This window comes from Notolepis coatsorum (genome assembly GCF_963971535.1).
Source record: "Notolepis coatsorum genome assembly, chromosome: 3".
Classification (NCBI taxonomy): domain Eukaryota; kingdom Metazoa; phylum Chordata; class Actinopteri; order Aulopiformes; family Paralepididae; genus Notolepis; species Notolepis coatsorum.
Window position 1 is genome coordinate 131,448,262 of NC_140167.1, and position 15,754 is coordinate 131,464,015.

At 40.6% G+C, this 15,754-nt stretch overlaps 1 protein-coding gene across 1 annotated transcript in view; it reads left to right on the plus strand.

Moving 5' to 3' along the window:
- Window positions 1–15,754, plus strand: part of LOC311226003 (uncharacterized protein) — a gene marked incomplete at its 5' end in the record, with an annotated part of 157,398 nt that overhangs the window by 129,050 nt on the left and 12,594 nt on the right. The window contains 5 exons of the mRNA XM_084311385.1: window positions 11,960–12,119; window positions 12,270–12,334; window positions 13,137–13,265; window positions 13,393–13,425; window positions 14,088–14,417. Coding sequence (XP_084167511.1) covers window positions 11,960–12,119; window positions 12,270–12,334; window positions 13,137–13,265; window positions 13,393–13,425; window positions 14,088–14,417 — 717 coding nt within the window. The remainder of the gene's footprint in view (window positions 1–11,959; window positions 12,120–12,269; window positions 12,335–13,136; window positions 13,266–13,392; window positions 13,426–14,087; window positions 14,418–15,754) is intronic.

Consider the following 15,754-nt stretch of genomic DNA (forward strand, 5'->3'; position numbering starts at 1 on the left):
TGCCACCATCCACTTCAATGTTAACGTTAATATCGCCTAATCTATGTTTTAAATTATGGCTATGTGTCTAATCTGCCGAAAAAATAAATAACGCACATCCTCCGTTTGTTGGTGCTGAGCCAAACTGTAAAAACAGTAATACATAAAACAAAGCGGGGCTCGCAACTCATTAGTAGTTCCAAGATGTTTAATTGACAAAAAGGCAGATGCAACGTTTCGACCCTTCTGGTCTTCTTCAAGCATGAAGACAACACAACACTGACATCTTTTTATACAGGAAGTGAACTAAATTGAATATCAGCCCCACCTGGTGATCAGGGGCGGTCCCAAGATTTGCATGATACATTCTATACATGATTAAGTAACAATTTCTTTTCATTTGACATTTTTTAGAAGATTAGAGAAATAGCTATGTTAAACACAACATTAAGACATAATTTACAGATAGGCAGCAGTGTTAGTCACTGAAAACAAAAATGAAAAAAACACAAACAAAAAACAAAAACAAAGTCCATTGACTGTCTCCCTCTATAAGTTAAATTTACAAATAAGGTCTAATGTCAAAGTCCTCATTGAGTCCTGTTGGTGCCATCGTTTTAAGATAATGGATCCACCATACTTCTCTCCTCATTAGGAGATTATCTATATCTCCCCCTCGTCTTGGAAGATGCACTCTCTCTATTCCAAGGTATTTTAGGACGTTTTCACACCTAGCTCGTTTGGAGCTGTTATTCCGGAACCTGGAGCGTTTACCCCTTATTTCGGTTCAGTTGGGCATATGTGAACACAGCAATTACATTCTGTTGCGGAACAAAACAAGCGGACCGAGACCACCTGGAGAGGGTGGTCTCGGTGCAGTTCCAACCGAACCCGAAGCGGACTCATACGCTGTGAGAATGCAATCGATTTAACAAACCGACACAATTAATAATAATAATACGTCATGGGTCAACGTGGAGCAGCGATGAGGTACACTGCGTCGTTGTCGTTGATATCAGTCAGCCGCGCGCAGGAGAGAGGAGCCGGGGTCTCTGTAGTGACAGCAGCAGCACCGTGCGGGACTCTCTCTCTCTCTCTCTCTCTCTCTCTCTCTCTCTCTCTCTCTCTCTCTCTCTCTCTCTCTCTCAGGGTTGGGGGGACACACACCCCCCAAAATCTGACCAATGAGTGACAGTTTGCTCGCGCGGGCGTTTGTTTTGGTGCGCTGTTAACACAGCCGTGTGAACACAAACGAACTAAAAGACAAGTGCAACAATTGTATCATAATAGTCCCTGTGTCTCCCTGAATCGGAACAAAGCAAACGAACTACAGGTGTGAAAACGCCCTTAGTGATGAGACATTGTGGTGTGCCTTTTTAAAATGTAAAGCTACTGGGCTTTTTTCATCCCCATTCCGTATCGTACTCCTGTGTTCAGCAATACGTGTTTTTAAAGCACGTGTTGTCTTACCGACATACGCCTTACCACATGGGCACTTAAGCATATAGATTACATTGGTAGTTGTACATGTTATTTTGCCTCTTATTTTTATCTCTTTCCCAGTTGTTGGGTGATAGAAAACAGTGCATTTTTCTGTGAAGTGACATTGAGCACATGAACCACAACGCCGGTTTCCATCTGGTAAGTCATCTAAAAAATGGTGTGTTTTCTTAGGAGGCAGGTCTGATTTAACCACAATGTCTCTGATGTTATGTGCTCTCCTGTAGACTAGTCTAGGCGGGGATCTGAAAAGATTTATCCAATGTTGGATCAGAACTGAGAAGATGCCAATGTTTTTTAATAGTATGTTTAAAAAGGTTGCCTAGAGGCGAGTATTGTGTAACACACTGTATAGGTTGTCCAGAGGTAGTTTTGTTTCTTGTAGATTGTAAGCAATCTTCTTGGGTTTTATGACCCACTTTCAAAGCTGCTTTTTCTACAATGTCTTGTGTGTACCCTCTGGTTTTAAACATCGTTTTTAAAGTATCTGTTTGTTCCTGAAAACATTCATCTGTACTACAGATTCTACGGATCCTGTAGAACTGGCTGATAGGTAAACTGTTTTTTAGCGGAGTAGGATGAAATGAATCACTTCTCAACAGAGAATTTCTGTAACAAGGTTTTCTGTATACATCCGTTTGGAATGTACCATTGTCTTTTTTGATTATAATATCTAAGAAATTCACTTGGTGTTGGTCATACTCCATAGTAAACTTTAGATGTTCATTTTTGGCATTGAGGAAATTAAAGAATTGTATCAGTGTCATTCAGTGGAGGCTGCTGACTGAATTTTTAGGTGAAGCACAAATTATTATATATTATATATTAAATAATATTTTTAAAACATCCCCCACTGTGTGTCAGTGGTCAGTGGACACAGATGAAAACATATTAACATTAGGTGACAGCGGACCTGACCAGATGAAAACATATTAGGTGACAGCGCACCTGACCAGATGAAATCATATTAGGTGACAGCGCACCTGATCAGATCAAAACATTTTAGGTGACAGCGCACCTGACCAGATCAAAACATATTGGGTGAAGGTGACAAGGAAGCCACAGACTCATACCCCCCCGACACTCAACTAACCGCCTCGGACAGTCCTTCATACCAGTGGCCATCAGGCTCCACATCAGTGGGCAGCGACTGCTGCCAGATATCGACCTAGAACTAATAGGAACCCAAGTAGGACAATAACACTACCTTATGCATACTGCACCTTATGTGGATACTGTGATACTGTGAATAATGAATAATGTATATTTCAGTTAGTTAGATAGTAAATTATATTGACCTATTTGTTTACACTGCTTGTGTTGTTTTCACTACCTGTACCCCCCCTTCCCCCATGCTGCTATGATGCCTGAATTTCCCCAAGGGGATCAATAAAGGAATATCTTATCTTATCTTAAAAGGAAAGATGAAATTACCTACCTGGGTTCCATCCTATAGAGGCAAATCTTTCCTGTGACAAAATGGGATCCAATGTAATAAAACTAAGTCAACCAACGAACTAGATTCCTGTACCGGATCTCATCTCTGGTAAACAAGAATACCTTGAAGACTCTAACAGGAGCACTCATTCAAGGGTACTACGACTATGCTTGCACCTCAAAGGCACTAAAAACAAGATTACAAACATCACAAAACAAACTGGTCAGACTACTGCTTGACCTTACTCCTAAAACCCACCTCACCCCTGTCCACTTTGACAACCTAGGATGGCTTAGAGTAGACGACAGAGTACAGCAACTTGCAATGGGCCTGGTCTACAAGATACACTACACCACTAAGATACCCATGTGCATGTCGAAATACTTCCCAAAGGTCAGTGAATACCACGACCACAACACCAGAGGGAGTTCCACAAATCATGTTCAACCCAGATAAAATAATAAAAAAAAAAAAAAAAAAAAAAAACGTTTTTTTTTAATAAAAGAAAATAGTCATAACTTAGAAATTTGATTGCATAGGTCTATGAATCGATATCGCGATTCTGTTTCGATTAATTGCCCAGCCCTACAGTGTGTACAGTAAGTTAGCTTGGTGATTATCATTGTGATGTAGGCTAAGCTGCCTAGCTACTGTTAGCATACAAGCACTGTAGCCTACTTACTTTTTCATCCACAACGTTTTTTCTGATCCAGATGCATAAATCCACTTCTTCATGTTGCTCAGTTGCTGGTTTATACTTCGGTCCTAATGTTGGCGCAAAGTTTAATTTAGCCTGACTTGTTATAGCTGTACAGCTTACTAACTACTAAACAACTACTTTCTCATAGTCTCAACTTTCACATAGTCAAAATGGGTCCAGCTGCATGTGAGGAGGATAGGTTTAGCTCGGGCCAATCTCAAGTTTCTCAAGTTTCTTTATTAGTTGTCATACAGAAGTACAGAATACTTTTATACAAAATGCTTCTTTATTTTTATTTTTTTTCACAGTTTCTTTATTTTCCCTTTTCAACATGAAACAAGACAATACAATAACAATACTAATAAACAAGACATCACAGGACAATAACAGTAATAATAATAATAATAATAATAATAATAATAATAATAATAATAATAATAATAATAATAACGACAATGACAAGACCATCAGTTAAATCAGAATAATGAAAAATAAAATAGTCATGTATAAATTAAATATATAAATTAATAAGAATATATATATATATACATATACATACACACATACATATATATACATATATACATGCATATACCCACCAGCGTTTCCGTTAGAACATATTCGTGCCGGTCTGGGTGACCTGCAAGATTTCTATCCCCGGACATATTCCTGAAATTCCGGTCAGAGTTTTAAACAGCAGTCTGTTATAATCACATTTTTATGAGCTAACGAATTCCGTTATATTGGACATTTGTATTAATTACATCAAGCGAAGAATGAGAAATTGATTTGCAGAATCAAATTACTATCTCTCGCCTCCCAAGTTAGTGCGATACGCTGATCCAGCATCAAGCTCCCGCCCTGCAGGCTCCCGCTGCAGCAACTGTCACACGCACCCCCAAATGAATCTCGAGTCGACATCGCTTCACCTCGTTGTATCAGACACGTCACGCATATCATAATGTTCAACTTCACACACAGCAAACTGTAGTTGATCATCACATTGCCTCGTTTGCATGCAGAGAGCGAGAGGACGAGCCACATGCTCGTAATGCGTTTGTTGATTTCATTATAGCCTACATTTAGTTATAATCAATTATATGCATTACTATGTGACACGGCAGTCAACCAACAGTTGCATTATGATTAAAAAATGTCAACACTTACTCACCCCGTCTCGTTCTGCCTATCCGTTTTGTACCTGCGACTAGATCCCCATTGCATTGGAACAGGTGGACTTCTGCGAGGCTCGCAACGGTAGCAGCAGACTGGGGATGCTCTTTGTGGTTCAATCAATAAAGTGTACTTTGTGTACGTTCAATCAATGTTATCTCTCGTACATCATAGACGCTAGACTACTAGACTATAATGTCGTACCTCAGCCAGGAGAATTTAACTTTCCACTCGGGCCGCCGCCTGAACGCTCGACATTTGTTTATTTTCCGCGGGAGCATCGGCGGTCTCTGTGACTTCAGAAGACTCATCTTCGTTGTCAATGTCATTATTATTAGACCTGCTTGTGCTTGGTTTCATGAAATATTTGTTAAGTTTAGCTTGTTTGGCCATCTCTCTCTCTTGCTCGTATAACTGTTTGTCGTTATTATGGTGGCCAGACAGGCTCAAAAAAAGAAAAAAAAAGATTCACATCCGAGCGGCGCCATCCGCGCTTTATTAGAGCGAAGCACAATGAAACAAATGTTCATCGCATAGGCTATTTAATTTTAGCCTATTTTAATACAATTCAAATAATAAAATTGTGCTTAGAGGAATTATTTCCACCGGACATTATGACCGGAGATATTTAAATATTCGGACTTCAACATATTTTGCCAGTCAAATACCGGTAATTACCGGCTAACGGAAACGCTGATACCCACATGTATGTACCATAAGGCGAGATTACTTGAGCACCAGTCATCTCCAGTATCGACAACCAAGGTCCCTACCCCGTGAGGACCCCAAATCCGGCGCCCCAGCGAGCCAGAGCATCATGCCTCTTTAACACTCCGACTCACCAAGACCTCGAATCAGAGGCCCCCACCAGTCCGAGACCGCGTCTTGTTTGCTTTTCTCATATTTTTATATTCAGAGTTAATGATATTGTTTACACTGTTCATTTTTTCTCATACGTATTTTTAAATAAACAATAATAAATAATAACAACAATGACAACAACAACATCATTGTTATACAACAGACAGGCCTCTTACGCGTCTGTTGTACAACTTCTTCCACTAGGGAAACCCACCTCAAAAAAATACACAACCGGGGATAGACATCCCAAGACCCCCGGCCCCCACCCCTCCCCCAACCAAACAGCAAAACCACCAATCGACACGGCCAGCGACAGCATGCGGATATATTCACATACCGCCACTAGCCGTATCAATCAACAGCCCCTCTGCTCAATCGAGAAAACAGCGGAGACCAAAGGTCCCGGAACATCCACCCCCGGCCGCGCTCCTCCAAGGTCAATCTCTCCAATGGAAGAAGCTGGGATATCTGATCTTGAAACATCTCAAAAGTGGGCGAAGAGTCATTTTTCCAAAACAGGAGAATACATTTCTTGGCAAAGTATGTTATGACAATCAGCAGTCTATATTTTTTTGGATCCATCTGGATTTCTGGTAATTCATTAAGTAAATAGGCACATGGGGACAAGTCAAATTCCGTTTCTAATACAGATTTTGTAAATAAATGAATACAATTCCAGAATCGTTTTAGTTTATCACAGTGCCAAAACATGTGTAGAAATGTTCCTTCGTTAGTTTTACATCTAGGACAGTTTATTGAATTATCTCTAGACATGTTATGCATTTTTATTGGAGTTAAATACAATTTATGGATACATTTAAAATTTGCTTCTTTGATTTTGTTACTTGTAAATGGAAAGTGTATTCTATCACAAATATTTAGCCATGTATTTTCTGCAAATTTCATGGTTAGGTCTGTCTCCCAGATCCTCAACAAAGGCAAAAAAGATGAGTGACATTCTTTGGAGAAGATGTCATAAAATTCACTAATTTTACCTTTAATTGTGGTCGATGACATTAGTATTTCTTCTATTTCATGTAATTCTAGTCTTAGTTTATTTTCTCTTCTCAGTATGTGTATAATGTTTCTCATTTGTAAATATTTAAAGAAATCAGTATTTGGGATGGCATATTCTGTTCTTAAATCCATAAATGATTTTAACTGCATATTTGTATGAAACAGGTCTTTGAATTGACTTATCCCCAACTGAGCCCATTTGAGTATATTAATTGATCTTAGATGTTTATCTAGATCAGGATTGTGATAGATAGGAGAGTATATGGAGGTACAATTGGTGATACCCAGTTTTTTTGAGCAGTCCTTCCAAGCACATAGTGTGTTAAAAACAGTGAAGCAATTACCTATGTTTCTTATCTTTTTAAATTGTTTTATAAATATGAGAGAGTCCAATGGTAACGGGTCAACAAATTTAGCTTCTAACTGAAACCACTGTGAGTCCCGTCTTCCCAACGACCATGACAGTACATTTCTTAATTGGGCTGACCAAAAATAATGTTGGAGGTTGGGGAGACCGAGACCTCCCATGGATTCTGGTTTCATAAGTGTCAATAACTTTATCCTAGGCATTTTGTTGCACCAAATACATTTTGAGATGGGTCTATTCATAGATTTGAAAAATTCTGTAGATAAGTAACATGGTAACATTTGAAAAAGGAAATTTAGTCTTGGAAGGACGTTCATTCTTATTACATTTATTCATCCCAGCAGAGATAATGGGAGCGTGGACCATTTACACAAATCAGTTTTTATCTTTTCTATAAGAGGACAATAGTTTTCCCTGTACAAGTTCTCTAGTTGCGGTGTAATGTTTATTCCCAAATATTTAAACCCTTCTGGAGACCAATTGAAAGGATATGTTTTATACATCGTTTCGGTTGGGGTTATATGCAGGAGACAAGCATTTGATTTATTAAAGTTTAACTTATATCCAGAGTATTTTCCAAATTGTTCTATTTCGTTATATAAGTGTGATAAGGACTGTTCTGGGTCTTTTATGTATAAAATAATGTCATCCGCGTATAAGGATATTTTATGTTCCTCCTTATTCATTTTCAGTCCTTTAATGTGAATATTGTCTCGTACACATGACGCCAGCAATTCAATCACCATCGCGAAGAGTGAACTCGACAGTGGGCATCCTTGTCTTGTCCCTCTCGTTAGTGTAAAAAAATCAGAGGAAGCTCCATTGGTAATGACAGCTGCTTTAGGATTTTTATAGATTACTTTAATCCAAGCGATAAAGTTTGGTCCCATATTAAGCTTGTCAAGTATAGAAAAAAGAAAGTTCCATTCAACCCTATCGAAGGCCTTCTCTGCGTCCAGTGATAGGAGCAGAGAAGGGCTCCGACTGGTGTCCAAATGGTTTATTACATTTAAAAGTCTCCTTATATTGTCAGCAGAATATCTCCCTTTTATGAAACCTGATTGGTCTGGATTAATCAATTTAGGCAAGATATCTTCTAGTCTTTTTGCTAATAATTTGGTTATAATCTTGTAATCGTGATCTAAAAGACTAATAGGTCTATATGATGAACAATTTAAAGGATCTTTGCCACTTTTGTGCAATACTGTGATATGTGCTAGGTTCATTGATTGAGGGAGTATTCTATTGTGACAGAAATTATACATCATTGCCATAAAAATGGGATGAAGTTCAGTCCAAAATTCTTTATAAAATTCAGCAGAAAAACCATCTGGTCCTGGGCTTTTATTTATGGGCATTAACTTAATTGTGGCCAGAACCTCTTCTTTTGTAAATGATGAGTTAAGGTATTGCTGGTCTAATTCAGACAATTTTGACAATTTCTTATTTTGTAAGTACTGGTCCAGTTGTTCTTGTGAATGAGAACTTTGAGATTTGTAAAGTGTATTGTAGAATTCAAAGAAAGCTTGATTAATCTCTTTAGGTTGATATGTTATATTATCATTGAGATTAATTGCTTTAATCGTTCTAAATGACTAAATGTAAATGTAAATGTAGATCGAACCTTACCCAGAAGAAACTCACATCATACCTTCTTCCCCCTAACAACAGGCCCGCCCCCTCTCCTCGTTACTATGTGACGCGCTGTCTTTGACCACAGCTATTTGACCCAGATCACTATAGCAACGGCAATATTGATATTATCCCCCCTCTGTGGTTACACCTCTATGTGACACCAGCGCTGCTGTAGACAATTACCTTGGCTGGTTATCTTTGGGCTTGAGAGCTCAGCTGATAACAGGCCCTCATCTGCAGTCCGACTGGAGACACACACTCTCTGACTGCCAGCTACTTTTAAGATCTATAGATCCGTCTGAGTAAATGCTGTCACCCACCGATATATATACATTATATTAGGGCTGACCCCTATTAATCGATTAGTCGACTAATCGGTCGAAAGGAGCCGTAGTCGACTGGCCAACCTCTTAGTCGAATATAATAATAAAAAATAATAATAAAAAAAAAATTAAACTTTAAAAAAATAAAATGTATCATTCTTTCCAAAAGAAAAGAGGCCTAGAAGCGTGGCTAACACTAATGACACGCATACCAGAGGCTAACTGCCTACGAAAACAGGCACAGAGGCACTGAAAGAGGATTTCACCCAATAATGAACACACTAGACAAATATCAAGATGTATCCATCAGTGGACCAATTGCATGCTTTTGCAGAGGACAAGAAGCCTTCAGTCGACTCCTTCAGACATTAAGCACCCCCCACAGCCCAAATGGAATGATACATTTTTTTATAAAAAATTTAAATAATTTTTTTTTAAATATTATATATATATATATATATATATATATATATATATATATATATATTTTTTTTTTTTAAGTCGACCAATAGTCGACTAACGTCAAATTTTGGCCAATCCTAGTCGACCATCCAAATCCTTAGTCGGGGACAGCCCTACATTATATACACATTGAAAAACATAGACATCCTTCATTCCTCCCTTTGATTTTTCAATCAACCTTCAGAATCAATTGGTTTTTCAATTAATTAGGCTGTTGTTTGGACGCATACCACATCACCTCTCGTGCACAAGAAATGAAGACGGCAAATGGTCAAACCTAGTGATCTTGCTGTTTGATGTCCGTTTACGCTTCCCTTCGTGCACAAAGGAAACCGCAACAGACCACCCAAACCAACAACATCCCACTACTCATAATAGATTAAGGCTCCTTTGTCTGCTCCCAATAATTCTATCTTGTCCTATCTTGTTGTCTTTACCCCCCCATTGCAATGTCCATCTTACAATGTGGTTTCCCCTATGGGAATTGTCTCTTTAGATAGAAAACCCTCCCTTCTTTGTGGTCCCGAGATAAACTCACCTCCCCCCTCCTCCCTGGATCCTGGTGGAGAAATGGTTTATCTGTCCCGAAAGGACTATATTAACATACTACCGGAAATTGTCATAATTTTCCCCCCTATATACCTTATATATATAATATATAATATATATATATATATATATATATATATATATATATATATATATATATATATATATATATATATTAGTGCTGTCAAACGATTAAAATATTTAACTCGATTAATCGCATGATTGTCCATAGTTAACTCGCGATTAATCGCAAATTAATCGCATTTTTTTTATTTTTTTACCTTAAACAGATCTTTTTCAAGTTCCAAGTTTTAATACTCTTATCAACATGCGAGTCAACAGATGCTTGCTTTGTGCAGCCATTTAACACAAAAGGATGACCCTCATGCATTGCAAATTTGCATCAAATTCAAAACAGAGTGATGCACAAAATAACTTAAAAGAAAATAATAATTTAAAACAATGAATAAAGTGTGCATGAAATAATAGGGGAAAGAAAACGTTAGGAACTTGTTACATTCACACACACAAGGGCTGATTAATCACACACCCCCCTCTCTCCCTCACACACACACTCTCCCAGCTCTTTTTCTCTTTTGCCCCTTCCTCATCTCTCTCACCCCCCTCTCTCTCTATATCTCACACACACACACACACACACACACGCACACACACACACACACACACACACACACACACACACACACACACACACACACACACACACACACACACACACACTTCAGAAACAAACATAGTATCAATGAGAGCATCAATAATACACCTGAGTGAAGTCTAGTAAAAAAATTTATTTATTTTCTATTTTTTTTTTAGTTAATCTTGAGTTAAAAAAATTAGTGGCATTAATAGAATCGGGAGTTAACGCGATATTAACGCGATATATTTGACAGCCTTAATATATATATATATATATATATATATATATATATATATATATATATATATATATATATATATTATATATAAATCCTCAATTAGGTTTCCAATATATCTCATACTCCTGTAAATGATTATCAATGAACACACAGGACTTCACGCTGTCGTCTTGTCTCTCTTGATTGACTCTGGAAGGAAGTCCCTGTTTGTTCATGATTCAACAATAAACCCGCCCATGATCTCTGTTTCAAACGCCTCGAAACAGCGTCTCCGCAGGTGGTTCCCCGGTGTCTGCCTCGTCCTTCTCGGAGCACTACCACCTGTGATTGCTGGACTCTGCCCCATTGGTCGTCTCCACTGCTCGCTGTCGACGGTCTCCCCCGCTCGCTATCGGTTGTCTCCGGACTCTGAAAGCAGAAAACCAAACCAGGAGTCCTCTGTACACAAACTTTCCCTTGTGTTTCCCCGGAAGCTCATTATACTATGGCCTTGGACTTGCAGCTCATTCCATACTGTCATTTCCGGTTCTCTATATTTTCCTGCAAGCCCCTCCCATGGCCACACCCTTTTAGGCTGTGTAGACGTTGTGAGTGTCATACAGCCCATGGCGCTATCGTTATCTATTAGTCTACCACCTTCTCAACACCCATATCTGTCCTACAGGGCGGTTCCCTGTTGTTTTCCGGTGTGACACGCAGCAGCTATGGTTCCCACTTCCGCGCCCCTACTGCTGACAAGGCAGGAGGAAGGATGAGAAAGGAGGGAACAGCTGTGGATTTCAGGCAAAGCCAAGTTTGCACAAATCCACGAAATTTGGCCAGAAAGAAATGTGCTCAACTAATAACAGATAATCTGGGTCATCCTCCAGTCCACACCTTCTCACTTATCTTAGCCAAAGATATTGAATAATCATCACCATCTGCATTCACTGAGCAGGGGAATCAGTTAGCGTAGTTTAATTTATGTGTGGAGTTTGCATGTTCTCCCCATGTTTGCTTTTACATTTGAAGAATATCCATTGATTCAGTGATCTTCATTTTGCCCCTCTTGTATCTCAGGGTCCAAAGGGAGATTCCCTCATAGGCCCTCCTGGCCCTCAGGGACCACCAGGCGCCCCAGGGATCGGCTACGACGGGCGTCAAGGAGTCCCTGGCCAACCTGGCCCACCCGGGCCCCCAGGGTCCCCATCGCTCCCAGGGGCCTACAGACCCAACCACCGTTAGTACAAGGGCTTTTCCTTCCTTTCATTGACCTTGATATTCTTGGTTTTACATTGGCTGTGTAATACAGTGCATGTGTTTGTGACGGGCACTGCGCAAAATGCAGCTCATCATTTTCATCAGTACCACCTCTTGCTTCCATATACAGCCGTCAGTGTGCCCGGACCTCCAGGCCCCGTCGGCCCCCAAGGAGTACCTGGTCACTCATCTGGGGTAGGTTGTCATCACTGTGTTAAAACAAACCTTTCATGGACTTTCACATTTCCAAGGTCCACTTTATTTTGCTTGACACAGAAGTATCCAAACCTCAGATATCTAAAAGAATACCGTGGTATTAGGAATTTTTTTCTGGTATTTTACTGATATTATATTTTAGTCTGGTATTTTACTGATATTATATTTTAGTCTGATATTTTACTGATATTATATTTTAGTCTGGTATTTTACTGATATTATATTTTAGTCTGGTATTTTACTGATATTATATTTTAGTCTGGTATTTTACTGATATTATATTTTAGTCTGATATTTTACTGATATTATATTTTAGTCTGATATTTTACTGATATTATATTTTAGTCTGATATGTTACTGATATTATATTTTAGTTTGATATTTTACTTCACCAGGAACATGGGGATGGAGCACACACCAAATTTCTAATTTGTTATTGACTACTCTGATTGGCTGCCCCACAGCCAAACGTGAACAAGGTTAACCTGTCACTACCACACTACAGAAGGTTAAGCTTTCACTACCACACTACAGAAGGTTAACCCTTTCACTACCACACTACAGAAAGTTAACCTTTCACTACCACACTATAGAAGGTTAACCTTTCACTACCACAACCGTCTGTAGTGGTAGTGAAAGTGTTAACCCTTTGTAGTGTGGTAGTGAAAGGGTTAAGATACAGTATATGAATCAATGGTTCATCCTTCACCGTTGAGATGTGCTGCTTCTTTAGTTGTCAGATATACATGTTCTTGATGAATGATGTATTTGTCTTCCCCAGGTGACAGTGCTGAGGTCATATGACATTATGGTTGCTACTGCCAGGCGCCAAGCAGAGGGCAGTCTTATTTACATATTGGACAAGTCAGATCTCTATCTTAGAGTCCGTGATGGACTGCGACAAATTGTGGTACGATCACCTGCACCCATGAAATGACCACTTCGGCTTTAAAAAATTATGTACACTTTGTTACATTTTATAGACACTTTTTTATTTTATAGTATTAATCTTTCTAAATGTGATTGTTGTTCTTCAGCTTGGAGAGTACAATCCCTTCTACAGAGATCTGGTAAGTTGGATTACTAGAAGTATTAATTAGTCTAAACTTATTGTGCAGCAATTTGTGTGATGAATGGCAAGTCCTTACTTTTGTTTATTTATAATTTATCTCTCTCACACACACACACACACACACACACACACACACACACACACACACACACACACACACACACACACACACACACACACTCACTCACTCACACACAACATGGATGCACTTTACAGATATGGCAAATGACACAGGTTTAAAAGAATCTCACTGAAGATTATAGAACAGGAGTTAATCAAAATGCATGTTAAAACTACAAAATAATGCAAACAAATAAATGACGATAAAAAAAATAAAGGCCAAAAATAAAAATAAACAGAGAAATAGTTTGAACTGTGAAACCTCTTGGAGAACCTTTTCAAGACATAATTTGCTTCAGAAATGCAAACTTTAGTTTTGGTCTGTTAAATTCCTATTGCCAAGCATTAGAGGTAGGTTTTCAGATAGAGCAGCAGGGTCATTGATGTAGACAAGGAACATTAGTGGTCCAGGAATGGATCCTTCGGACACTCTTATCTCTCTGGATAGACAACTATTTACACTCAGAAATTATTTGAATGAAATACTGTCTTTGAAATAAAAGTCATTAATTTTTTCTTCTTGTTATGTTCCACTTAAAGGACAACGAGGTGGCAGCAGTCGAGCCCCCTCCTGTCGTGCTTTACCCCCAGTCCCACGACCAGTCCAACAACAACGGAGCAGAGCACTACTCCCAAGGTGGTCCCGCCACGCGCCCCCTTGAGCCCCCGCCCCACCAACCTGTAGAGCCACCGAGGAGGGAACCCACCCGTCCAGACCCAAGATACCCCCCGCAATACGATCCCAGGTTCCCAGACCCGAGGTACCCCTCTCATACAGATGGACGGTACCATCCCTCACATCCCGTCACGCCCCAGCGGCGCCCCAGCCCACCTGTACCTGTCGGTCATGTGCACACGTCAGGACCAGGAGTGAGTATTACAGAATATTTGAAGCACAAGGCCTTGCTTTACAAGGTTTTGAGACCATTTCCTTATTTTACTTTGAACCACCTAGGACATGGTTATGGAAAGGTAATGAAGGGTTATGTTTGAAGGCACGTACAGAAAACGTTAGGTTATAACTATAACCAAGTTCTGTTAACACTAGTGAACGCTCAGCGTCTCATGCATAATCTCACTTCAGCGTATGCACACTGAATAAATTTCAAATGTACCTTTAAATGCCAGCATTCATCTGGCCACACCCCCATCCGCTCACCTACATAAGCAGGGATGGGCCACACACTCATCTCCTTCCCAACAAATTTCATCACAATGAAAAATCAAGGGCCTGCAGCAGCGTCTAGACGCTGAGCGTTCACTAGTGTTAACAGAACTTGGTTATAGTTATAACCTAACGTTCTGTGCCACACTAGCTCACGCTCAGCGTCTCATGCATAATAGGAGCTGAGCGGGAGCTAGAAGCTCGACAAATGTACCCTGCTGAGGCCCCCCACAACCATCAGACCAGGGAGGGCCGAGCCCCCCCGACCCACCCTAATGGAGGGCGCCCCCCCTATTGGTGGCTTCACGGGAGGGCGACGGACCCGACCGTGCGAAGAGGCACTCAAGCAACTCAACGCACAGGGTGAGCAGACCGTGGCTTGACCCCACGACTACACACACGCACAACCCGCATGCCACCCGGGAACGAACGGAGGAACAACCTCGTTACTGCCCCCAGAATCACGGGGTCAAGGGCAAACCCAACCCCGTGGCAAGGCCGTAGCAGCGGAGCGCGAAGGAAGACCCAGACCCACCAAAAGGACTGGACTCCCTGGAATGGGGGCCCGGAGAAGTCCATGATGCCAGCATCAAGACCCCACCGGGTGGGCACGTAGTGCCCCGCCCCCCACATCGCCAGCGTATTCGGACAAAGGCCCCTCAGTTACTGCACATGGTATTCCCAGGCGGTATCCCATCCAAGTACTAACCAGGCCAGAACCTGCTTAGCTTCCGAGATCGGACGAGATCGGGCGTGTTCAGGTTGGTATGGCCGTAAGCCGAGCGGGCCCTGTCCCCCCAATAGTACACCGCCTGGCACACTGACCCTGCAGAACAGGCAGTCAGCATGGCCGTAAGCACACAAAAAAGGTTAACCAACGGAAGCAGGCAGCGCACCGGGGAAAAACCAGGCAACAGGCTGTTAACCCTAGCCTGGAGACTGCGGACGAGACAGGCGCCAGAGGGGACAGCTGAACACAGCCGCCCCGGCGGAAGGGGCGTATGCTGGCGTTGTTGCATGACCAAGCCTCCATTTAAAAACC